This window comes from Ahaetulla prasina, chromosome 2 (genome assembly GCF_028640845.1).
Source record: "Ahaetulla prasina isolate Xishuangbanna chromosome 2, ASM2864084v1, whole genome shotgun sequence".
NCBI lineage: Eukaryota > Metazoa > Chordata > Lepidosauria > Squamata > Colubridae > Ahaetulla > Ahaetulla prasina.
The window spans coordinates 183135437-183161816 of NC_080540.1; the positions used below are offsets into that span (position 1 = coordinate 183135437).

A 26380-nucleotide genomic window follows, 5' to 3' on the forward strand; every position below is an offset into this window, starting at 1 on the left:
TTCATCAAGGTACAACATTTACAACACAATTGATGATCAATATATCAATATAAATCATAAGGATTGCCAGCAACAAGTTATAGTCATACAGTCATAAGTGGAAAGAGATTGGTGATGGGAACTATGAAATTTGATTAGACTAATGAGATTTCTCATTCTTAGCAACTTGTGGACTTCCCCATGTAGGCTGGAGAATTCTCAGAGTTGAAATCCATTTATCTTAAAGTAGCCAAGGTTGAGAAAAAATGCTTGGAACACACTACCTGACTCTGTGGTCTCTTCTCAAACTCCCAAAAGCTTTAACCAAAAACTGTCTACCATAGACCTCACCCCATTCCTAAGAGGACTATAAGGGGCCTGCATAAGTGCACAAAAGTGCCTACCGTTCCCGTCCTATTGTTTTTTCATATGTGCTTGTATATAATGTGACAAAAATAAAAATAAACCTGACGAGTCCTGACTAGCCCCTGCCTTCCCCAAAATCTGTGACGTCACCGCATAGCCTGCCTCTACTACATTGTCTGCGACGAGAAATCTTCATGTACACGTGAACTGGAGCGCAACCAATTATGATTTAAGAAACTTGAACAATGATGTCCATATGATCATTCTGCTCTTGCTACAATTACTGTACTCTTTACTATAGTTTCAGGTTTCCTTAATCATGTAAATCTAAAACAATAAGTTTTAGGTTCGCACGATAAAAAAGAAGCCTAAAATGTATTTTGGATAACATTTTAACACCATACGCGAACGAGGTCACCGAATTCGATAAAACTTTCTCCGGAGCAAGAAGTGGCTATAGAAATTGCCGTATTATTGTGCTACCAGTGACGTTCCGCCACGAGGAAGGAAGTGAGATTCTCCCGTAGCTACAGCAGGGCGGTCGAGACCCGTAAAAATTCAAGGGCAGCGCCTGGAAAGCCCACTCCGGAGCTCCCGGCATCCTGCTTCCGCGTTCAGGCGAAGAACCACCTTGCAATCTTCTGACCCGGCGGGGGCGGGGAGACAGCAGGGCGGGCAGCCGCTTCGGACCCGCTCAAGGTGGGAGTGGTTGGATGATGTGGAACATTGATTGCTGAGGTCGGCTGCGGGAAGACGGCTCGGGCACTCCTTCCTTTTTCGAGGCTGGCTTTGCTCTCCTCCCGCACAGACCAGGAGCTGTTAGTACTGCTGCTTCTCTTCTCTGGAGCAACTAAATCAGCCAGAAAATCGCAGCAGCTTCCAGCCTGTGGGAGAAACCAGGCTCGGGTCCTTACGCCCCGTAGCCAGGCGAAGTAAGTCTTGATCTTGGCTTCTTCTGTAACGTCCAGTTACCCTCCGGTCAGCTGGCGTTGCTCAGCGTCTGGGTTGCCTCTTCGCTAAGCGAGGTTGCAACTCCAAACTGCCGGATGCTAACTCCTTCCTTTGAGACTTCGGGGTGTGTTGTCTGGGCGCGCCCGAGAGGGGAGGCAAAGGCGACTGTTTTGGAGTTGATGCAGGAAGGCCGTTTGATTTGACTCTCCTTCATTCCAGAGTTACGAACTTGGGTATTGGGGAACGGCCATGCATCCATTGCCTTCTCGGGCAACTGCGAACATCAGTTAGAGCTCCTCTTTGAAAAGGAGGGTAATAAAACTAATGGCATGAAATTGCTTTCCTTCTTAATGATCAGGGTTTATGTATTTAAGTCACTATGGAATCAACCTCAGCAAAGTTCTGATTGGTGTTCTATTTACAATTCACAGTGTTCTTTCAATAATGTGTCAAAATACTATTCTGCTCTTAGTAAAAATAGGGAGAGGGGAGGAGTAGGGGACCACCCCTTCATTGGAAGCTAGTGACTGTTCAGAACAGCTGTAGGGCCCTAAAAAAAACAGCTGCACAGAGTCTCCAACCTGGCACTTTCAGAATGTGTTTGACTATAATATTCATTATCCACAACTTTCAGACTCAATTGGTAAATTTACTGCATGTTGTTCTGTAATCCCTTTGAAGAGCACCAAGTCAGGGAAGGCTTGCAGTAGCCTCATACATTTGATTAACTACTGCAAGCCTCATGCAGTTGGATATGTCTGGGGATCTAGTACTGTTCCAACTGTTAACCAAATGTAGGAGATCTACGGACTGAAATCTATTCCTTCCACTGAAGAAATCTTTGAGATTTGCTACAAGAGCAAACCGATGTGGAAGTTCCTCCAGAATTAGGAGACGACCATTAAAAGAGTCACAGCAATGATTTAAACTTTTTATTTTGACCAGTTTCTGTGCTTTTACCAGAACAGATAAAGTGAGTCTATATCTGCATCTGTAGTGAGGTTGTAGCAACCTCAGCTGGCATCCACATCTGTGTGATGATCCCGGAAGCTGTCAATATTTGCAGTCTTTCTATCCGTGATCATTAGAAGCAGACAGGGCATCTGCACACCTGAATGGCTCTTCCTGGCTTTTGAGTAATGAAACGTGGCATTCCTGGAATCAAGACTGCTTGGGTGGAGTGTACAGATAAGCTGATGAATCTAGGTTTTTATTTTCTCTCACAATTTGTGCAGTTGACGTTTTCCTTTTGTGTTGTTTTTCTAATCTACCTTGATTTGGGAGGAGAGAAACAAGACCAGTATTAAAAAAACAACCACAAAAGCTGGATTCAAAAGTTGCATGATTATTTATTTTTGGCTTAGCATGTTGTAGAAAGCCAACTATTAAAACTTGTGAAGCAAAACCTGTTGGGTTATAGTTGCTTAGCATAACATCATAAAAGGTGGCTTCACATGAAGTGTAAATCCAAATCAAGTTCATAAGCCATAGTAGGACTATCCTAATATTAACATAAACATAAATTATTTGAATGAAAAGAGGGAACTCAAAACTAAACAAGAACTGAGTGATCAAGGGATCGATATGGCATGGTATTCACAAGTGCAGATACATTCTAGATATGAGAAAGATGCTAAATTATATGGTTTTTATAAAGAACAGAATTAGGTGAGATATTAACAGAAGAAAGATTGATAAAGAAATTGTACAGCTACTTATTGGGCATAAAACTGGAAGATGATCAAGTGAAGAAGACATTGATAGCATGGGCAAAAAAAATTGGTCATACAATAGAATTAGACAAATGGCAGAAACTGTGGGACAGAAATTACAAATTAATGATGTCAACTGCATATAAAGAAAATTTGTATAAGTTACTTTATAGAAGGCACTATAAAATAGTGAGGTTGGCAAAGTTGTTCAAAGATAAGTCAGCTAAATGTTGGAAGTGCCACCAGATACCTGGGTCTTATCATATGTGGCGGACATGTGTAGAAGCAAAAAAATATTGGACAAATACATGACTGGAAAAGATGATAAAACAGCACATTGATTTAAAACCAGAAATATTCTTGTTGGCGATTTTACCTGAAACTTACAGTTAAGAGAACTCATATTTAATTATTCATATATTAACCGCAGCTAGAATTGAAGAGATCCCTCCTGATGAGAAAGTGATTAGGAAAACATTAGAATGTGCAGAAATGAACAGATTAACACTGGCAATTAAGGAGAAAGAACAAACTGAATATATGATATGGGAATTATTTTATCAATGGTTAGAGAATAAAAATGGAAGTTGGAAAGAAAGGAGATTAAAGAAGAGTAGAAAATATGTTAAGATAGAAATGAAAAGAATATGAAAATAGTATTATGATTATTATACTTAATATATTTATATTAGAAGATATGTTAAGAGGGAAAAATGAACAAATAAACTATAATTGTAAGATTAGAGAATTAATATCAATGTAGTGAATGATGATGTAAATTCTGATGGTTATTGCACAGAGATATTTGTACCCAGACGACACAGTGTTTAAGAGAAGATGGAATGTTTATTATTTTTTAAAAATAAAAACTTTTAAAAAGAAATACTAGAAACTAAGTTAAGGTCTATTTCTTACTGAAAAGGTAGAGCTGCATCTGAAGCATACGTCATGATGTAACAGATCAGGATCTAAAAAATCAATACTTTCTGTAGAAAATAATTCCTTGCTTCTCTGCTGGCTGGGGAATTCTGGGAGTTGAGGTTCACACATCTTAAAATTGCTGTGGTTGAGAAACACCAACTAGATTTCTCTTTCTTGCATAAAAGGAGAAAAATCTTGCTGGTTCAAATAATATAGTCCAAATACAATTTTACCATGCCATAAACCTGCTTTGAACCCCTCCTCCCCAAGCATCACCTGCTGTTGCCACCTGTGGTCCCTTCTGGCTTTCAGGATGTTAGAATTTAAGCTTGCCTAGAAGTTGCTTGGGGACGCAGTGTCTCAGGGACTAGGAGGTTGCGCTTGTTGATCGAAAGGTCGGCAGCTCAGCGGTTCGAATCCCTAGTGCTGCAGTGTAACGGGGTGAGCTCCTGTTACTTGTCCCAGCTTCTGCCAACCTAACAGTTTCGAAAGCAGGTAAAAAATGCAAGTAGAAAAAATAGGGACCGCCTTTGGTGGGAAGGTAACAGCGTTCCGTGCGCCTTTGGCGTTGAGTCATGCCGGTCACATGACCACGGAGACGTCTTTGGACAGCGCTGGCTCTTCGGCTTTGAAATGGAGATGAGCACCGCCCCCTAGAGTCGGCAACGACTAGCATGTATGTGCGAGGGGAACCTTTACCTTTACCTTAGAAGTTGCTTGCTCTTACAAGAATTTTTCTGATTCAGTCTATTTGAGAACATTGTGGCCATTTACAAAAAGAGGAAGAGATTTATAAACATACTTAAGAGCAATCTTATTCATTATCCCATGTCCTAGCTAAGGACTCGGGAATTGTAAAGTAGCCTACCTCTTTGAAAGTTAGTTAACTCCTATTAGAATGGAATGGAATGGAATGGAATAGAATTTTTATTGGCCAAGTGTGATTGGACACACAATTTTAAAATTTTAAAATTTTAAATTTTAAAAAGTAAAAATATTACCTCTAATTCTTCTCTTTTATCCCATTGTGCCCTTCCCCCAAGCATCCCATGGTACTTAAATTCCACTATCTTAAAGAAACAATTCATGACACACAGCAGTCATCTTCACTAGCACTTCACTCCTGACAACTAATGAAGTAATCTATAGATAGTAGGCTTGAATGCTGGATAAAGTTTAGAAAGGCAGAGGAGTCCTGTATGGCAAAATTTTATACTGGTAATTCTGTATTCAAATACAATTGGTAGAAATTCAGATTAATTGTAACAATTGTTTTCATACATTTTTGCTTAGTTACCAATATCAAGCTAGTATTTATGGTACTGTGACTAAGGGATTTGAAGGAATGGTTTATCTAAAAAATTATTTTAAAAAGGATACATCTCTAGAATATTGGTACCCACTGAAAAAAGTGAAATTCATTTATTGTAATATATCAAATCTATGAAGATTCTTAACCTTAACATTTCAGTGGTGATGCTAATATTGCTGAAATTTCTGCTAAGAGAACCCTACATCAACCTGTGTTTTCCTTAGGCCTACAGTAAGGTAAAGGTAAAGGTTCCCCTCACACATGTGTGCTAGTTGTTCTCGACTCTAGGGGGTGGTGCTCATCTCCGTTTCAAAGCCCAAGAGCCAGCGCTGTCTGAAGACATCTCCATTGTCATTTGACCAGATGCCAAAGGCTCATGGAACTCTGTTATCTTCCCACTAAAGGTGGTCCCTATTTTCTACTTGCATTTTTTATGTGCTTTCGAACTGCTAGGTTGGCAGAAGCTGGGACAGGTAACAGGCGCTCACCCCATTACATGGCATTAGGGATTCAAACCGCTGAACTGCCAACCTTTCGATCAACAAGCTCAGCATCTTAGCCACTGAGACCTAAAGTAGAAAGGCTTAATTTTTTGTTATTTATGGGCTAGTTATAGTGTTTTGGCATTTTTTCAATTATTAGATTGGAAAAGGAATATCCTAAGAAGACTCAGCAATCAAAAGTTTGATTGACCCTCCATAAAGCCCCTCTCAAACAATAAATAGCCATTTTTATGACTGCCCATTTTAGTTCCCTTTGTCTGGCTGCCTAGTTGTGGGATGGGGAGTATTGAAGTTTTTCTTCCCATATTTTTATTGTTAGATATTGTCTACTGCTTTGGAACTTCTTTGAGATTGAAGAAAGCTTACTTCTATCTAGGGTATAATTACTGTAGTGTTGGAATAAAATCTTAGTTCAGATTTCCATAAAATCTCATTGGACGACTTTAGACTACTCCTTGACTAAACCTACAGGTCTACAGAGGATTCAGAGGCTGGAAAGGGAAGGAGAATCTTGGGTTCCTTCTAGAGAGCCAGAAGATTAATGTACTTGATGGATCTACATATCCTTCAGAACAACTCACAAATGCATGTTTAACATTAAAATAGTAGCAGCCATTTATTATTGTCAGTGAAGGCTGGTACCTTAAAAAAGATGCTGGTATTTTAAAGCTTCAGGTTATTTTGTTGAAATATCATTTCTATTGGGGCATTTTGTAGAAATGAGACTGCTATGTTTGAGAGTTCCAAGTTTTCCAGGAAATCATTTTTTTAATTGAGAAGAAAATAATATCTTATGGTTTATTATCAAAATGAGGGGAAACCTTCTTTGGTTTCATGCACCAAGAATCCCATGCAAGTCTCCCAGACTGTTTGAAGTCCGTAAGGTCTGGATGGCAACATACTAAATCAAAGGTGAGTTTCATATATTCTTGCCACCGCATTGCCATATACATGCTTGCTTTGCTTACATGCACGCACCTTCCCCGTATGCACTCGACCTTCCGTTCATGTGCTTTGCTCACACGCACACCTTCCATGCATGCACCCGGCCTCAAAAACATGACTAAATAGGATAGTATTACGTCCAGGCAGGTGGTTGCCACTACCTGTTTGCCCAAACTGGTCCAAACCGGCTGAATACCACCTCTGTACTAAATCATGATTTGCTTTTGGGATAACATAATTCCAGTGAATTCTGACTTGCAGTTCATGGTTGATGTATTTGCACGATTAGTGAGCCAAATCAAATGAGACTCTCAGCCCAATCTACCTCACAGGGTTGTTCTGGGGAAAACAGGCAGAGAAAGGTATGTTGGATAAGCTAGCCGGAGTTATTTGTAAATATAATAAAAGCAGATACAAATAAAATAATAAAATGATGTACATACATGATCCAACAAGTTATGTTTGATAGTCTATGGAATTGCATACTTTTTGAATTTCACCCTTTTTTATTGTCCAGTTTATCTGAATTGTATATATCTAGTACCAACTCTTTTGGTCCAGTTCATAGATCTAATGAAGTAATTTGGTTTTGCTACTAAATACCAGTGATTTGCCTAGAGTCCTACCACACTATTTAGAGTATAAAATTGGAAATAATGATTTTTCCTGATCCGATACTCTTTTGAGATACATTACTACCCATGCAATGTATAAATATTGTTGTCTGCAAGGAGTAGAATATAAAAGAGAAGACAAATATACACTCTCATTTACCATATTTTTCAGAGTATAAGACACTTTTTCCTCCCTAAAAGAGGGAGGAAATGTTGTTGCATCTTATATACCGAATACAGCCATTTTTGGCCTCCCGAAGCTCCACCCCGCTCATCCCATTTTTGCAAAAACAGGGTGCGCAGAGGGTTTGGGAGGCCTGCAGAGTGCTCCTGAGGACTGGAGAGGGCAAAAACCGGCCCGTTTTTCACAATAACGGGCAAAAAATGGGCCCATTTGTGTGAAAAATGGGGCGTGCAGAGGGTTTGGGAGGCCTCCTGGGAGCGGTGGAGGGAAAAAAACTTTTTTTTCTTACTTACCTCTTCGAAATCTTGGTGTGTCTTTTGGATCTTATAGTCCGAAAAATATGGTATATAGGGTTTGTATTGATCAATGTAAAAAACAAAACAAAACCCACTTTTCTGTGTGAGAAAGACACCAATAAGATGCTTCTGGTTCCCTTTATATCTCTGGATACAGGTAATCCTCAATTTACGATCTCAGTTGGGACCAGAACTCCCATCAGTAAAAGATGAGGTTGCTAAGTGAGATATCATGTGACCGATTTTATGATCTTTTTTACCTTATAAGCAAATAATGTGGTTGTTAAGTGAATTATGATGCTGTGCTGTAATGTCTAGGACCGGTTGTAAGTCACTTGTTTCAGCACCATCATAACTTCAAATAGTCACTAAACAAATAGTCATAAGTCAAAGGTTACCTATACAAGGGAAGTGATGAGGAACATTATCAAAGAGCTGAGGCTCTCAAGAAAAAAGAGCATGGATTTGGCTAAAAGTTTAGTCCCTTGAATCAATTCCTTTTCCAGCCTGCAGCATTTTTGCAGAGACTGACTTTCAATTAAATCTACTGTGTATTTATAGGGACGTGATGGCTCAGGGGCTAGGACGTTGAGCTTGTCGATTGAAAGGTCGGCAGCTCGGTGGTTCGAATCCCTAGTGCTGCCGTGTAATGGGGTGAGCTCCCGTTACTTGTCCCAGTTCTGCCAACCTAGCAGTTTCGAAAGCATGTAAAAATGCAAGTAGAAAAAATAGGGACCACCTGTTGTGTCTGCGCCCCCCGAGCCGGCCCTCCTGCCAGAAAGTGACTTGGAGCTGGGCCTGCTGCTAGAAAGTGACTTGGAAAGTGAGGGGGAAGGGCTGTCAGGACTTACCTCGGGAGCACTGGCTTCCCTGGCTCAGCTCCAGGAGCCAGGAGCAGGCCAGGTGGAAGAGATAACGAGGCCTCCGTCCCCTGACTCTTTCCCCCACAGGCCACACCTTCAGACCCAGCTGATGGCAATCAGGCTTGGTTGGACCCTAGGTTTCGTAGGCAGGAGAGGAGGGGTGGGGCAGGGGTGGGGCAGGCCTAGGAAGTGCTGAGTCATGAAGCCACACCCCACAGGATATAAAAGGCAGCGAGAACTGCTGTGTCTCTTTGTAACAGGCAAATCCACTGATTGACTAAGAACTGAAGTTTGTTCCTGGGTGACTCACCAGTGTCATGGTAGATAACGAAGGCTCTTGGCAGATGCTGGCTATTCTGCTGCCACAGCTGATAGTGCTGGCTAATTAAGCTATCACTCGGACGGAGGCGAAGGAGGACAGAACACCACCTTTGGTGGGAAGGTAATAGCGTTCCATGCGCCTTTGGTATTGAGTCATGCTGGCCACATGGCCATGGAGACGTCTTCGGATAGCGCTGGCTCTTCGGCTTTGAAACAGAGATGAGCACTGCCCCCTAGAGTCGGCAACAACTAGCATGTATGTGCGAGGGGAACCTTTACCTTTACCTTACTGTGTATTTGAGATAACTTTATGTGGAACAATTACATGTTAACATGATTGAAATACCTCTTTAGTCTTAGCAAAACTTTCTGGGACATTCTAGTGGCTGACATTCAGCACAAACTAAAGCAATTTGGCTGCACTTAACAGGACATTAACATCAAAGTAAAAGAGTATCTCATAGTCAGGGAAATGTGGATTACAGAATGAGCCTGAATATATTTTATTGGAAGAGACAGATGGGCAGATTTGTGAAAGTAGCCATACTTGCTGATTAGCAAGGCATTTGTGGTAGGATTAGTTATAAATGGCTTCTTTTTTGAGGACTGGGGCAGGGGTGAAATTTACTTACCTTCACTACCGGTTCGCGAAGGTATCGGTTTGCTACTGGTTCGCGTGCACATGCCCTCGTGTCCTCCATGCATGCACAGAGCCTTCTGCACATGAGCAGAGGGTCAAAAACAGAACATGATGATGTCCGGGTGGGTGAGCGGAGCCTCCCAGTGCTGGCACTTCCAGTTTGCCTGAGCCAGATAGAACCAGCTACATTTCACCACTGGTCTTGGGGTATAAGGCAATGGTATCCGGAATATAGAAAGCAGTTGCATCTTAATTGTCTCTAAGGCCAGCAGGAGACTCATCATGTGATATATTGAGAAAGGTAGAAGCAAGAAGTCTATAGAATTTAAAGCCCAGAGCGTCAGTATTGTTTTAAATGTTGCTTCCTTGTTTGTCAGGCAAATTTAAACATTCATAGCCCACTAGGCACAGAATACAGATTTCCAAGGAAAAGCTTCATCACTGGAAGCTTTCAAGAAGAGACTGGACTGCCATCTGTCAGAAATGGTGTAAGGTCTCCTGCTTAGGCGGGGAAGTTGGACTAGATGACCTACTAAATCCCTTTCCAACTCTGTTAATCTGTAATCTGTCATATAGACACAGATTAAGATTAATCAACCCCTCCTCCCCTTTGATTTTAGAGACAAATGTTGCTAGTTATAAGGTTTTATTCAACTTGCAACTTTCAGCAGCTTGGTTCCACTTGTGTATCCAAGAAATAACTTTCTGGATTTCAATGCTTTGTTTTGCTTTGCTTTGGCCTCAGCGGTGGCCTGTTGTTTCATTTGCAGTAGGTCTCCTGCAGCTCTTGATGGATGGATTCCCTTGCTTGTATATCTTTTCTGGACTGGTTTAAAAATGGAATAAGAAAACTTAGTTCTATCACTGTCACTTGAAAGAGAACTTGGCAGAATTTCAGCCAAACTCCCTAGGTGGTTGGGTTTCTTTAACAGAATAGTCCGTCTTCGCATGTTTCATCAATCAACTTGTAGGAAAAAATGTGGAGGCTGGAGGTAGTGCCTGGTCAGGAAAATGTGTTCCCACCATCGTAGTCAGTTGGAGTGAGGGGAATTGCTTGAAGCCCAGCATGCCAGCGCAAGACAGAAAACAATGCTTTTGAAATGAAGCCAGGAGACATGGGTGGAGGGTGAGGATGGGTTGAGATAACGTCGTGGGTCCCTGCACTCCTGAAGTAGTGAGTGGCTCATGCTCATCACTCCAGGACAGGCTAACTGGAAGTGTAGATCTGGAAGCAGAACAGCAGAACAACAGAGAGAGGAATTCTCTTCCTCTCCCTCTCAGTGTCGGAACAAACATTGGAATCGCCAGGTAGTGGCAAGTCCAGGAAAACTGAACATTTTGGTTAATGTGATTTCTAAGGATATAGCAGGTTCTCCTCTCTTTGTACTCAATTAATTTATACTCTGCCCTTTTCCAAAGTGCCCAGAGTAACTATACCCAATCTCACCCTGTCTCCATGTTATCTTTTCTTTAATACTCTAGAGTAGATTAGGTTGAGAAACAGGAATGGGCAGGGCTACCTAGTAAATATTTGAGGCTGGGTTTCTTTTCTTTTTTTTTTTTTTAGTAAAAAAGTTTTATTTTTACAATCATGTCAAACAACTCATTCAATGTACAGTTATATACATTTAGTCGGGCCTGCCCAGTCACCACCCCCCTTTTTAACACTCTTCCCTCTTCTACCTTCTTTTACTTTCCAGACCTTCCTCTCCTTCTCTTATCTACATCCTCTCCTCCCTCCACCCTACACCTTCCTTCTCCCTCTTCTACCCCTCTTCCTTCCTCTTCTCCTCTTTCCTACCTCCTACTCTCTCTTTTCTCCCTCCCCACTGTTCTAAAATGGTAACTGGGCAGACCCGACCCTACATTAATTATATTTATATTATATTTATTGAGTATATTGGTTGAGATACAGTAACAACCAGATAATCTGCAAAAGCTCTTAATCTGTAATCTTGATGTTTAACTCTAATTCCCTTTATTCGATCGGAACCACGTATTTTATTCAGAAGAATTTCTAAAGTTAAAATAAAAAGTAATGGGGACAAGGGACATCCCTGTCTCGTCCCTTTCCCTATTTTAAAAGTTTCTGTTAACCCACCATTTACTATTATTTGTGCTGTTTGCTTCTGATATATTGCTTTAATTGCATGGATAAAATAATCCCCAAATTGCATTTTTTCTATTACTTTAAACAAAAACTGCCAATCCAATCTATCAAAAGCTTTTTCAGCATCCAAAAAAAGGAATGCCGCTGAGACTTGGTTGTTTCGTTCCAAATATTCAAGTAAATTTACGATTTGCCTCACATTATATCTCATCTGCCTACCCTTAATAAATCCTGACTGATCATTATGAATTATTTGATTCATCACTGGCATTAATCTATTAGCAAGTATCTTGGTAAATATCTTGTAATCAGTATTTAAAAGTGATATAGGCCTATAATTCTCTGCTTTAATACCATCTCGATCTTCCTTCGGTATTAACGAAATAAAGGCTGTCCTCCATGAAGGGGGAACATCTCCTCCCATTTGAATTTTATTAAATAACTCTTTAAGTGGTTCAACCATCTCATTTTGTAAATTTTATAATAAACAGCTGTTAACCCATCTGTACCTGGTGCTTTACCGATTTTAAGTTGCTTAATTGCTAACAAAATTTCCTCTGAAGTAATTAATTGATTCAGTTCTTCTCTTTGATTTTCTGTAAGCTCACAAATATTTTGTTGTTGTAAATATCTTTCTATCTCTGTATCATCAATCATATCCCTAAAATATAACTTACTATAATACTCTAAAATGCTTTTTAATCAAGTTCTTTTGATAAACTTCCTTACCCCTATATTCTATTTTATCAATCGTTCGTGATTTTCTGTTTTTCCTTATTAAATAGGCAAGCCATCTTCCTGGCTTATTGGCATTATTAAACGATTATGTTTTACATATTGTAAATTAATTGCTACTTGATCTGCCATCAACATATTAAACTGACCTCTTAATATATTTATTGATTCTTTTATTTTACTATTTCCTGGGCTATTTATCAATAATTGTTCTTTCTTTTAATTTCCTCTTCCAGTTCCTTTTCTTTTCTGCAATTTATTTTTGTATTTAATATTCATTTGTATAAGATTTCCTCTCATATAAGCCTTGCTGGAGTCCCAAATCATCTCTATAGATGTCTCTTTTTTCATATTCATAATAAAAAATTCTTTCATTTGCTTTTTACATTCATTTACATTTTGTTCATATTTAAACAAATTCTCATTCAACCTCCATGATCTCCTAGCCTCCTTTTCCCGATCAAATTCAATCCAAACCGGACTATGATCAGATAGAGTTCTTGAACAAATCTTAGTCTTCTTCACTCTAGAATACAAATCATTAGTAATCAAAATAAAATCAATCCTCGAAAATGATTGATGCCTGTCAGAAAAGAAGGTAAAATCCCTCTCTTCTGTATTATGTTCTCTCCAAATATCTCTTAATTCCAAGTCCTCCATCATTTCAAAAAAAGCCTTTGGTAATTTACCGCTTGATATCTTCCTTAAACTTTTTGTCTTTTGAGTATCCAACACACCATTCCAATCACCCATTAATATATATGATTTATAATCCCAAAATACTATTCTTTTATGTAAAAACTTGAAAAAATTTTCTTGTTGTTGATTCGGAGCATAAACTCCTATTAATAATGTCTTCTTTCCCTCCAACAAAAGTTCAATAGCAATATATCTTCCTTGCTTATCCACCTCAATTAATTTTGCTGATATATCCTTCTTTATATATATAACTAAACCATTTTTTTTCTCCAAAGAGGAGGCAACAAAATGTACTCCCAGTTTTGAGTTTATCAAATATTTCTGGTCTAAAGATCTAATATGTGTTTCCTGTAAACAGGTAATGTCATTTTTAAATTGTTTCAAATAGTGAAATACTTTCCTTCTCTTCTGCGGTGAATTCAAACCATTAACATTCCAAGATAATAGTTTAATTGCCATTATCGGCCAAAGTAAACTTTTGGAACACTAGCCGCAGATCACATTTTGCTTTAGGCCTTGCTCCTTTCACTATTTCCGTTGTAGTAGTTGCCAGTTGTTGTTGTGCCTTCATCTCTTGTTCCTTGCGTTTAGCAGCAGCTCTTGTCAGCCTTTGTTCTTTTGAGTCTGAACCCGTCGTAGGTATTTCCAACACTTGTAATAAATCTTCTTCCATCACAATCTGTTCTTGTACCTGCTTCACTTCTCTTTCCTTCACTTCAGTCTCCCTTCTTCTAGCTTCCAATGGAGGAAGACTTCCAACTTTTAATGCCTCAACATAAAATTCTCTTGCTTTTCCAACTGTATTGAGACGATGTACTTTCCCTGCATAATATACTATTATACCAGTTGGAATATCCCATCTATATTCAATCTGACGTTTTTTAAGTTCATTCACCAGGAAGGCAAATTCCTTCCTAGCCCTTAACATTTTTGGTGGAATTTCCTTTAATATTAAAATATCTTGACCAGCAATCTGAATCTTCTCCTTTATATGAGGCTTGCAAAATCTGATTTCTCACTGTTCTATTTGTAAAATAAATAACAACATCCCTTGGCAACTTTTTTTGCCTTGCTATCCAAGAATTCACACGATATATTTTATCAATTTGATAAGCCACATCTGCTGGACGAGCTGCTAATATCTCAGCAAATACTTCAGAAAAAATTTCCCTTAAATTCTCTTCTTTATTCTCTTTCAAACCACGGATTCTTAGAGCAAATTCCATATTTCTATATTGTATCAAAACTATTTCATCATCTGTTTTTTCCATTTTACTTTGAAATTCAGCCATTTTATTTTCTAATTTTGAATTATGTTGCTTAATTTCTTCAACTTCCTCTTCTAATAAAATCACATTTGTTGCCAAACTTTGTACTGCAATTACAAATCCTTCCTTAACTTCTTTATTTCCCACTTGAATTTCTGATATCTGCTCTTTCATTTCAGACATCTCATCAGTTATTACTTTAAATTTTTCTTGCATAAAGTCTTTTAAATTCTCTTGTACGCCTCTAAGTTCAATGTTCTAGTCTCTGCTGTATGAGCTGGAGAGGCACCAGCTGATGAAATTCCAGAGCCCTTTGTTACAGTAGACTTTAATTGTTTGGCTGCCATCTTCTATAAAATTATTTATTTATTTCCAACTTAATATTCACTTTAAATCTTCTCAACCTCTGAGAAACACAGTCTTTTAAAGCAGTATTTAAAAATCTCCCCTAGATTCTATCAGCAGGCAGCAAAGAGTTAAAGAGTTAAAGTAGCAAATAACATGCAATTTACCAGCAGCAGATGGCAAACGCTAAAAGTATCACTTTCGCTTTCCACTCGTTAACTTGTTAACAATTCGCCTCCATTTTCTTGCTGTTTTCAAGCTTGTTACAAAGTAACGGGGAATTGGCTTGGCTACTTGCATAAAGTTCTCCCACTTTCGTTCTGTCCGGTATAATCCTTTATTGTCCAAAATAAATCTCGGCGTTTGGTCATGGTGATTGGTTCCGCCAAAGCAGAAAAATCCTCGGATCTGGAGCACTTCGGGTTGCTGGAGGGAACTTAACCCTTCAAACCCCTTTTTTCTCAGGGGCTTTAGGGAAATTCAACCTCTGCCCTCAGCTCACCATCTCTTCTTCTCCCGAAGAGAGGGTTTTTTGAACCGCTGGACAGCAGATTTAAGCTGTCCTAGCGATTCCACATAATCCAGAGGTTGGTGATCGTAAAGATCACCGCCATCACCTACGGTGCCAAACAGGAAGTCCGGTTTCTTTTTTCTTTATCAGGCACCAAATCGGCATATAATCCTGTGCCTTTTCACCTTCCTCTTCTCTATGCCATTTTCACTAATTTACTTCTTCAGCTCATTCATTTGTTTTTTAGCTTATTTCTTTATAACCAATCCATTCTTTGTCTATTTTGAAGAAGCAAAGAGATATTTATTGATATCTTTTAGCTTCAAAGTTGCCCAGACAAGAAATACAACCATGAATATTAACTCTTATCTTTATTATAAGGTTATGTCTATGGAGCTTCTCAGTCATCTAGGTCATGGTTGTCCCAAAGGTGCTTTTTCAAGAGGCAACTGGACTTTCTGGTTTTTCTTTGAAGATGTTTTGCTTCTCATCCCAGAAGCTTCACTGGAAAAGTCTATGAAAAAGCACCTTTGGGATTATAAGATTATGTTAACAGAACCTTGCAAGATTAAAAGAGTCACCTTTTGGGGAGATGGGCAATAAACAAATTTAATTAATAAATAATAAATTTCTTCCCTCCTTTCCTTTTATTCTCCAGAAAATTAGGGAGGGTCCCTTCCGAAATGCTTTCCATGATCTATCTTCTCCTTCTGTGGACTGAAATAGTAATTGACCAGCACCTTAGGTATATGGATCTTTCTTCCATGTGTAAATTATGACCTATTTCTCCTTTGATGTTTTCAAACTGAAGCTTCATAATGAAGTGGCATCTGAAAAATGTGGCATTTTGGTGGCTTATCCAAGTAACCACTTAATTGTCTGTAATGTTTTATTTCTTTACAATGTCCTAGAAACTGTTCAGGTTATAAAATGTATAACTGAAGAAGAAATCACAAATACTTTTCAATGATGGGAGCTAAACCAATTAGCTATTTTCCCCAGAGATGCCAAATTTTAGGAAAAGCTTTCTTGCACTTTGATATAATAAATCTCTAGAGATACCAGAGATTCTTTCTGCCATTGCTTACATAGGTGTTCCAACAAGGCTACTGCTTTAATCTGATTCATCATTTTTAGAATATAATAGATTTTTTTTTAAATTGGCCAAGTGTGATTGGACACACAAGGAATTTGTCTTGGTGCATATGCTCTCAGTGTACATAAAAGAAAAGATACGTTCATCAAGTTTTCTAAGGTACAACACTTAATGATAGTCATAGGTACAAATAAGCAATCAGGAAACAATATCAATATAAATTGTAAGGATACAAGTAACAAAGTTACAGTCATACAGTCATAAGTGGAAGGAGATGTTAATACTGTGTTGTCTAGTATTGTAAAAGGTGGAAGTATGGAAGGGTTTCTCCTAAAGTCTACCACCATTTCTACAGTTTTGAGTGTGTTCAGTTCCAGATTGTTACGGTCGCACCATGAGACTAGTTGTTCAACCTCCCGTCTGTATGCGGATTCATCATTGTCTCGAATGAGTCCAATCACTGTTGTGTCATCTGCGAACTTCAGTATTTAACAGATGGATCGTTAGAGATGCAGTCATTGGTATACAGAGAGAAGAGTAGTTAGGAGAGCACATAGCCTTGTGGGGGCGCTGTGCTAATTGTACAGGTATCTGAAGTTATTCTGCTTAGCTTCACCTGCTGCTTCCTGTTTGTCAGGAAGCTTATGATCCACTTACAAATATGTTGAGGTACCTGTAGCTGGTTTAGCTTAGTTAGAAGAGTGTCTGGAATGATGGTATTGAATTCTGAACTAAAGTCTACAAAGAGGACCCTTGCATAGGTCTTTGGAGATTCAAGATGTTGTAGGATGTAGTGCAGAGCCATATTAACAGCATCATCTGTTGATCTATTTGCTCGGTATGCAAATTGCAAGGGGTCTAACAGCAGATCCATGATGGTTTTCAAGTGGGACAGCACTAGCCTTTCAAAGGCTTTCATGACAATAGATGTTACAGCAACTGGTCTGTAGTCATTCAGTTCCTTGATGATGGGCTTCTTCGGCACTGGGATGATAGTTGAGTGTTTGAAGCAAGAAGGAACATAGCACATCTCTAGTGATTTATTGAAGATACAGGTGAAGATGGGGGCCGATTGGTCAGCAGACTTTTAAGCAAGAAGGCGTTATCTTGTCTGGGCCTGGCACTTTTCCTGGCTTTTGTCTGTGAAATAGGTCTTGCACTTCGTTTTCTGAGATCACTAAGGGTTGTGAACCCAATGGGATGAGGTCAGTTGTAGGAGGCTTGGCTGTTGGTGTGTCTGAGATGGGGGTTGTGGAGATAGGTGGCTGTAGTTTCCTTTAAAACCTGCAGTAAAACACATTCAGGTCATCGGCGGGTTGCTGATTTCTTCAGTATGGGAAGGAGGTTTGCCATAGCCAGTGATATTTTTAAGAGTTTCCCACATGTTTGCTGGTTCATTTGTTGAGAACTGATTCTTTAGCTTTTCAGAGTAGCTTCTTTTTGCTGCTCTGATCTCCCTTGTTAATACATTTCTGGCCTGATTGTACAGCATTTTATCACCTTTTCTGTAGGCTTTCTGTTTGGAATGATGTAGCTGCTTAAATTTAGCTGTGAATCAAGGTTTGTTGTTCCTGTATATTCGCAAGTTCCTGGTGGGTACACATAGGTCTTCACAGAAGCTGACATAATGTTACAGTCTCCATGCATTCATCTAAGTCTGCAGAGGTACTTTCCAAAAACATTCCAATCAGTACAGTCAAGGCAGGCCTGCAGCTTTAAATTTGCCTCCTTCGTCTAGGTCTTCACTGATTTAATTGTTGGTTTTGTGGTTTTAAGTCTTTGCCTATAAGCAGGTACAAAGTGAATCATGCAATGATCAGAGTGTCCCACAGCTGCTCGTGGTAAAAACCGATACACATCTTTTAGTGTTGTGTAGCAATGGTCTAAAGTATTCTTGCCTCTGGTGGGACAATTGACATGCTGAAAGTATTTTGGTAGCTCTTTCCTTAAGTTTGCCTTGTTTTTAATATGCTCTTTTATTGTATCTGATTCTAATACAAAAGAGACAATGCCAATTTAAAAACTTATTGGCTGAGGGAAGGCACAATTTGGTAGAGAATTCACTCCCAGCATTTCTCTTTCAGCATTCCTTTGATCTTTGCTTTTGTTCAGCACCTAGAAATTAATAGGCCTGTTTGCTGATAAAGCTCAGGAAACCAGAAAAGTGGCTTTTTTGAACAGCTCTTTGTCACAGAGAGCCAAACTAGTTTGACCAGTTGGATTAGAGCCTCTGCTATGAGAACCTTGCCAAGAAAGGAGAGATCAAGTACAACCAGGCTATACATGTACTCAGGTGTGTACATTTGCACAAGTACGCAGAATGATTAACCTCATGTAAAACCTGTAAATAGTATTAATAACTCAGTTGTATAACCTTTTTGTAAATAAATCTCAAAAAATTCTATTACGGTTTTTTAAAATGAGCCTTCCTTAGCAAACTGGGAGAAATATAGAAACTTTTCCTCTTCTTCAGCAGCCTACTGTGTTCCTCTGCCAACAGAAAATGCCAATTCTCTTCTTGTATATTCTGCCATGGGCCCAAAGAAAGGAGGCACATATTGCCGACATGAAATTCCACCTCAATTACAGCTGCATGGAGAGAAGGTTGAACTGTAATCTGCTGTTCTCCTCAGTAGCCCAAAATCATAATCACCAAGTAATACAAGTAATAATGATACAATGACTAGTTGGTATCTTGGCTGGCAAGAGATTTGTTTGTTAATTTTATGGAAAGGAAAAAAAGACAATAACAGATAATAACAGAAAAACAGAGTTGAAAGGGTCCTTATAGGACATCTGGTCCAACCCCCTGCACAAACAGGAAACCCTACCATTCCAGACAAGTGGCTGTCCAGTCTCTTCTTGAAAGCCTCCAGTGATGAAACATCCATAACTTCTGAAGGCAAGCTGTTCCATTGGTTGATTGTTCTCACTGTCAGAAATTCTCCTTATTTCTAGATTGAATAGAATAGAATGGATTTTTTTATTGGCCAAGTGTGATTGGACACACAAGGAATTTGTCTTGATGCATATGCCCTCAGAGTACATAAAAGAAAAGATACGTTAATCAAGAATTCTAAGGTGCAACACTTAATGATAGTCATAGGTTATAAATAAGCAACCAGGAAACAATATCAGTATAAATTGTAAGGATACAAGCAACAAAGTTACAGTCATACAGTCATAAGTGGAAGGAGATGGGTGATGGGAACGATGAGAAGATTAATAGTAGATTTAGTAAATAGTTTGACAGTGTTGAGGGAATTATTCGTTTAGCAGAGTGATGGCATTTGAGGGAAAAACTGTTCTTGTGTCTAGTTGTCCTGGTGTGCAGTGCTCTATAGCGTCGTTTTGAGGGTAGGAGTTGAAACAGTTTATGTCTAGGATGTGAGGGGTCTGTAAATATTTTCACAGCCCTCTTTTTGACTCATGCAGTATACAGGTCCTCAATGGAAGGCATATTGATAGCAATTGTTTTTTCTGCAGTTCTAATTATCCTCTGAAGTCTCTGTCTTGTTGGGTTGCAGAACCAAACCAGACAGTTATAGAGGTGCAGATGACAGACCCAAAGAACATTCTTTGTTGTGGTTTTTATGACTTTTTTGTTAGGTGTCCATTTTAAGTCCTGAGATATTATAAAACTTAGAAACTTGAAGGTCTCTACTGTTGACACCATGTTGCCTAGTATTATAAGAGGTGGTAGAATAGGAGGGCTTCTCCAAAAATCTACTACTATCTCTACAGTTTTGAGTGTGTTCAGTTCAAGATTGTTTTGACTGTACCATACGGCAAGTTGTACAGACAGATACACCTGTCTGCATGCAGATTCATCATCATCTCAAATGAGACCTGTTGTATCATCTGCAAACTTCGGTACTTTAACAGAAGGATCCTTTGAGATGCAGTCATTGGTATAGAGAGAAAAAGGTAACGAAGAGAGCACACAGCCCTGGGGGGATGCACCTGTGCTAATTGTACAGCTATCTGATGTGATTTTGCCTAGCTTCACCTGCTGCTTCCTGTCTGCTATAATCCACTTACAAGTGTAATCATGCACAGCTAGCTGAGTCAGTTTAGTGAGAAGAATATCTGGAATGATAAAATTGAATGCTGAGCTGAAATCTAGAAAAAGGACCTTTGCATAGGTCCTTAGAGATTCAAGATGCTATAAGATGTAATGCAGTGCCATGTTAACAGCATCATCTGCTGATCTATTTGCTCAGTAGGCAAATTGCAAGGAGTCTAATAGTGGATTTGTAATGGTTTTCAGGTGGGACAGCATTAACCTTTCAAAGATTTTCATAACTATGGATGTCAGAGCAACCTGTCTATAGTTGTTCATCTCCTTGATGGAGGGTTTCTTAGACACTGGGATGATAGTAGAGCATTTGAAGCAGGGGTGGGTTCCACTTATCTTTACTACTGGTTCGCAACGGGAGCGCACACGTACACGCTCTTCTGCGCATGCGCAGGTCACCCATGATGATGCCGCGGTGGGTGGGCGGAGCCTCCCGCCTGTTCTGCCCTCCCTCGCCTCCGTCCGAGTGATGACTTAATTAGCCGGCACTATCAGCTCTGACAGCAGAATAGCCAGTGTCTGCCAAGAGCCTCCGTTATCTTTCACGATGCTGGTGAGTCACCCAGAAACAAACTTCAGCTCTTAATCAGTGGATTTGCCTGTTACAAAGAGACACAGCAGTTCTCGTTGCCTTTTATATCCTGTGGGGTGTGGCTTCATGACTCAGCACTTCCTAGGCCTGCCCCACCCTTGCTTCTGTTGTTCCCTCTTCTCCTGCCTATGACACCTAGGGTTCAACCAAGCCTGATTGCCATCAGCTGGGTCTGCAGGCGTGGCCTGGGGGGGGGAAGAGTCAGGAGACGGAGGCCTCATTATCTCTTCCACCTGGCCTGCTTCTGGCTCCTGGAGCTGAGCCAGGGAAGCCGGTGCTCCCGAGGTGAGTCCTGACGGCCTTTCCCCCTCACTGTCCAAGTCACCTTCTGGCAGCAGGCCCGGCTCCAAGTCACTTTCTGGCAGCAGGGCCGGCTCAGGGGGCACAGACACAACACCACCAGTTTTACTACCGGTTCTATAGAACCTGACCAAACTGGGAGCAACCCACCACTGGTTTGAAGCAAGAAGTAACACATCTCCAATGATTTATTAAAGATGTGGGTGAAGACGGGGGCCAATTGGTCAGCAGAAACTTTCAAGCAAAAAGGAGTTTTTTATTTTTTTATTTTTTTTATTTTGTCACAACAGTATACGCAAACATTGATATAAAAACAACAACACATCATATAAACATATATATAGGCTAAAATATGTATAAAATATAAAATATAGGCTAAAATATGTATATATATAAGCAAAAGTATTAATTTGATATAATGAAAGGGAACAATAGGACAGGAACGGTAGGCACTTTTGTGCTCTTTTGTGCCCTTATGCATAAGACAACTTACGCAGTTGTCTGGGCCTGGTGCTTTTCTAGGCTTTTGTCTGTTAAATAGACCTCACACATCTTTTTCTGTGATCACCAGAGGTGGGGGAGTCAGTTGTAGGAGATGTTGGTGAGATATTTTATATTTGATGATAGAAACTCTTCAAAAGCAGCTGGATAGTAAAATTCAACATGCACTAATAAATTTGCCATCTTTCCAAACCCCTAACCTTACTTTGGGTACTGAATAATCATCCAAAATAGCTGAATAAAGATAACGTGATATTGTGGATCAGGGATAATTAAATGCCCTGCATGTGTGGATATATTCTCTAGTTAGATATCATGGCAGAAAGCCCAGAGTTGATTGTTGTAATGAAGCTATTTGATTACTATCAAAGATATCTGCTTGCTTTATTTACTATTGTTATCTGCTTCTAACCGATTACTGTACTGAAATTCACCATCCAACATGTGTAGTTGTCAGAGGGCTGGGAGACAAATCCAAGTGTATGTTGCATTTTAAACCTTGAAGTACTATAAGTGAGTCTGCTGACTTTAAAATCTGAGAGATGATGATTCAACAAATATGTCTCAAACCGAGATAGTTGTCTTAGAAGAAATTGGGAGTGAAAGCTGAGAATTGGATAACCATTTGTCTGAAGTGGTGTAGGGTTCCTGCCTAGGCAAGGCTTTGGACTAGAAAACCTCCAAGTCCCTCCCAACTGTTTCTGTTTCTATTCTATTCTATTCTATTCTATTCTATTCTATTCTATTCTATTCTATTCTATTCTATTCTATTTCCACTAAATTTTGATCTTTTGAGCTGTCTCATGTTAAGCAACAATCACAGTATGTGTTGAGCAATGAAGACTTTTGTCATGCATGGTTTTAGATCAAAATGAGAAGAAAAATGCAGGTACACCATTGAGTTGAATGGGATTACAAGTCTCATCTATCTTGGAATTGATCCCTATGCAGGGATCCCCATCGAAGGAAGCACTATGATGCTTGTGCTAACAGATGTACTTTTTCTTTTAAGACATCCCCTGGCAACAAGAAAGGGAAGAGAGGATGTGGGTGGGGTAGGTAAGCACATCTGTGTTGCTGTCTTGTTTAAGGGGTTATTATATCTGAATATGGCTTCTGTTTGCAAGTTCTAGAATGAGCATTGGAATTCTGCTCTGACCTTGAGCTTCACTAGAGATATCCATTTCCCTCCCTTAGATGGCCTCTGCAAATGACACCCGACAGATGCCCAAGGATGCTGCTGACCAAAACTTTGATTACATGTTCAAGCTTTTGATCATTGGCAACAGCAGTGTAGGCAAGACATCATTTCTCTTCCGATACGCTGATGATTCCTTTACTTCAGACTTCGTTAGTACTGTCGGCATCGATTTCAAGGTGAAGACTGTCTACAGGAATGAAAAAAGAGTCAAGCTGCAGATTTGGGTAAGATACTTTACTGTTCATGGGAACCAGAGTATAGGAACTGAAAAAAAGGTTGGCAGAGCTCTAGATCAGGCAACCAATCTGTGCCTGAGTAGTTCAAGGACTGCAAATGTACATACATGGCTTTCTTTAGTTAAATCTTAAGAAAGAGAAGAGGTAATAGAGAATAATGAAAACATGCATTCTTAACTAAAGGAGACAGTGTTCTAGTTACCTGCTGTCTTTCTGAGCTTTTGGGAGTGGTTGCATTGATATAATCATTACATATCCCCTTACATTTCAGCATCCTTAAGAATTTTTCCCCTTGCATGAAAAAGGAGAGTATAGTACTCATTTAGTATAAAATTATATTCTGTGCTCCTGCTGAGTCATGACATATCAATTGATGGGCGAACATCATGTTTCAGTAGCAAGGGAGATTTCCTAAGAACTGAAACTGAAGAAAATATCTCCAAAGCAATTGGAATCCTCATGTCATGCCTCTGTCGGAGTCTGAATCCAAAAGGGAAAAGGTGTTAATCTGAGTTCCTGGCATCCTCCCAACTGGTTTGATTTACTGCCGTGCTACTTCACTTCTGGAATTCCCTATTTTGCTTGCCCTGCAAGATTAATTACTTTGTCTTGCCTTGTTGGATATTTAGTTGAAAGTTTTCTGTTCATAGCATTTGGGACTAAACTATTGTTTAGACTATTACATATCATTTCTTTGGCTGCGTTGCCTTTGTGTCACACCCTGGGTCATCACACCCCAGTTCTCATTCTCAGGATGTTGCTTTTATTGATTTATAATCAGCCTTTGATTGCAGGGAAGCAGGAATAAGCCTGCATGAATTTCTGTACTAGAAATTCTAAATTGCACATGGATCGATCACTGACCTGCCTTCTCTGATGTCTGCTCATTTATAGGCCAGAGAAATGCTGTGGACATAGCATTATTTAGATTTCAGTAAAGCATTCGACAAAGTAGACTACAACTGACTTCTTAGTAAGCTAGAAAAATGTGGAATAAACAATATCACCACCAGGTGGATTTGTAGCTGGCTGACAAACCATACTCAATGAGTAGTCTTTAATGGTACTACCTGGAGGGAAGTAAGCAGTGGGGTACCACAAGCAGGGATGAAATTCAGAAAGTTCTGACAGGTTCTGGAGAACCGGTAGCGGAAATTTTGAGTAGTTCGAAGAACCGGCAAATATCACCTCTGGCTGGCCTCAGAGTGGGGTGGGAATGGAGATTTTGCAATATCCTTCCCCCAGGAGTGGGAGGGAATGGGGATTTTGCAGTATCCTTCCCCTAGAGTTGGGTGGAAATGGAGATTTTGCAGTATCTTTCCCCTGCCACGCCCGCCAAGCCACACCACGCCCACCAAGCCACACCCACAGAACCAGTAGTAAAAAAATTGAATTCCACCACTGAGCACAAGGTTCCATCTTAGGCCCAACACTCTTCAATATCTTCATAAATGACTTAGATGAGGGGTGAGGGGAACTTATCAAATTTCTAGTATTTTTTGGTGTATAAGACACTTTCCCCTCCACCCAAAAGTGGGTGGAAATGTCTATGTGTCTTATACAGCAAATGTTGCTGAAGCCCCACCCACCTGCTGGCCCCCCACCTGCTGGCCTCTGCAACCCAGCAATTTACCTCCTTGCAGCAAACAGCTTGGTCAGCTTCAGCACAGCCTGATTTAGCATGAGCAGCTGATTGGTGATATAATAAGGACAATGCTCTTTAAAACATTAAACACTTGTCCTATAACAGAGCTATCAAACTCATGGCCCACAGGCCAGCTGCGTCACGTGCTGGCCATGCCCACACCTGGAGAAAAAAGTCCCAATACGTCACATGACGCTGCGATGACAACGCGAGTTTGACACCCCTGTCCTATGCTTACAAAATTTGGGGGAAAGTAGTGGAATATATAAATATGACTGTGCAATAAAATCTAAAACATTCAGATGATAATATTCTCTTGAATAAGCTGCATACTATATGGAATTTAACAACTGGATAACATAAATGGATTCTCCGTCCACTTATTATAACTAAAAGACTGATATTGCAATGTGGAAAGATAAATGTTTGGCTCCATTTACTCAGTGTATTGAAGACCTGATTATATTTGCTATCTATTACAGGATTATATATAGACATAGATTTTGTATGGATAAACGTAAGGAAATAGGGATTCTTTATTCAAAGTACTATAAGTTGAAAAAGCACGGTAGTCATTATAAGTATATTAGAATAATGTTTGTTTTAGATAGTTATGCATAGAATTGTAACTGTTTAGTGGATATCTCTAATCTTAATAAAATATTATTAATGCTGATATTCTTGAGGCACATTGTAGATGCCAACTCTGCAAAACTGCTAATAATTATATGCTATTGTGCCACATTGTTATGTGGGTCCATTATATTGACTAAGAAGTTCTGGGAATTGTAGTGCAGTGCATTAGAGCAGCAGGCTAGGGAAGTCTAGGTGGGATGATTCCATACATCTTGTATGCAATTTGCTAATTGTCTATAACTTCAGTCTGCAGTCCTTAATGGTGCTTTTTAAATTGGAGAAGGCACCATCTGTTTCTGAGAAAAGTATGAGTCTCTTTGGATCTGTGCATTTTGCATACTGCCCCATAAGGCTAGAAAGATAGTTCTCTGACTTTTCCAACTGTAGGGTTGGTTACTTGGGGGGAAGGGGCAGACTGGAATACACTATTTTCTATTCCATCAAAAGAGCCCTTGGGCCAAAATCCTCAAAACTGAAGAATCACTGTTCCTCTTGTCGCTTAATGGTCTGTGCTCTGATAACAATTCCACACTGGGGAAACATTTCCACACTAGTGAACCTTTTAGGTCAGGAACTTGCTGTTCTTTCTACCCTTAGCCTTTGATAATGCACCAGAAGCAACCCATTTCCCTCTTTTCCCTCATTTAAATGCTCCATTAAGCTTTCAATCTCTTTAAATTTTAATTAGAGTCAAATGCCAACCCTTATGTACACCAGGGCCATCATGGAAATGCTGTCCTCAACCAGAGATGAGCGTAAAAGGAGACCATATGTCAGAGCCCTGCAGAATAAGAACAGGTTTCCACAGTAACAGTGAGTC

The 26380-nt window shown here is 39.7% G+C and overlaps 1 protein-coding gene across 1 annotated transcript in view; it reads left to right on the forward strand.

The window, feature by feature from the left end:
• Positions 1-957: 957 nt before the first annotated feature.
• RAB3D (RAB3D, member RAS oncogene family) overlaps positions 958-26380 on the forward strand; it is a 48366-nt gene continuing 22943 nt past the window's right edge. Inside the window, exons 1-2 of the mRNA XM_058170322.1 lie at positions 958-1277; positions 23040-23267. Coding sequence (XP_058026305.1) covers positions 23040-23267 — 228 coding nt within the window. The 5' untranslated portion in view covers positions 958-1277. The remainder of the gene's footprint in view (positions 1278-23039; positions 23268-26380) is intronic.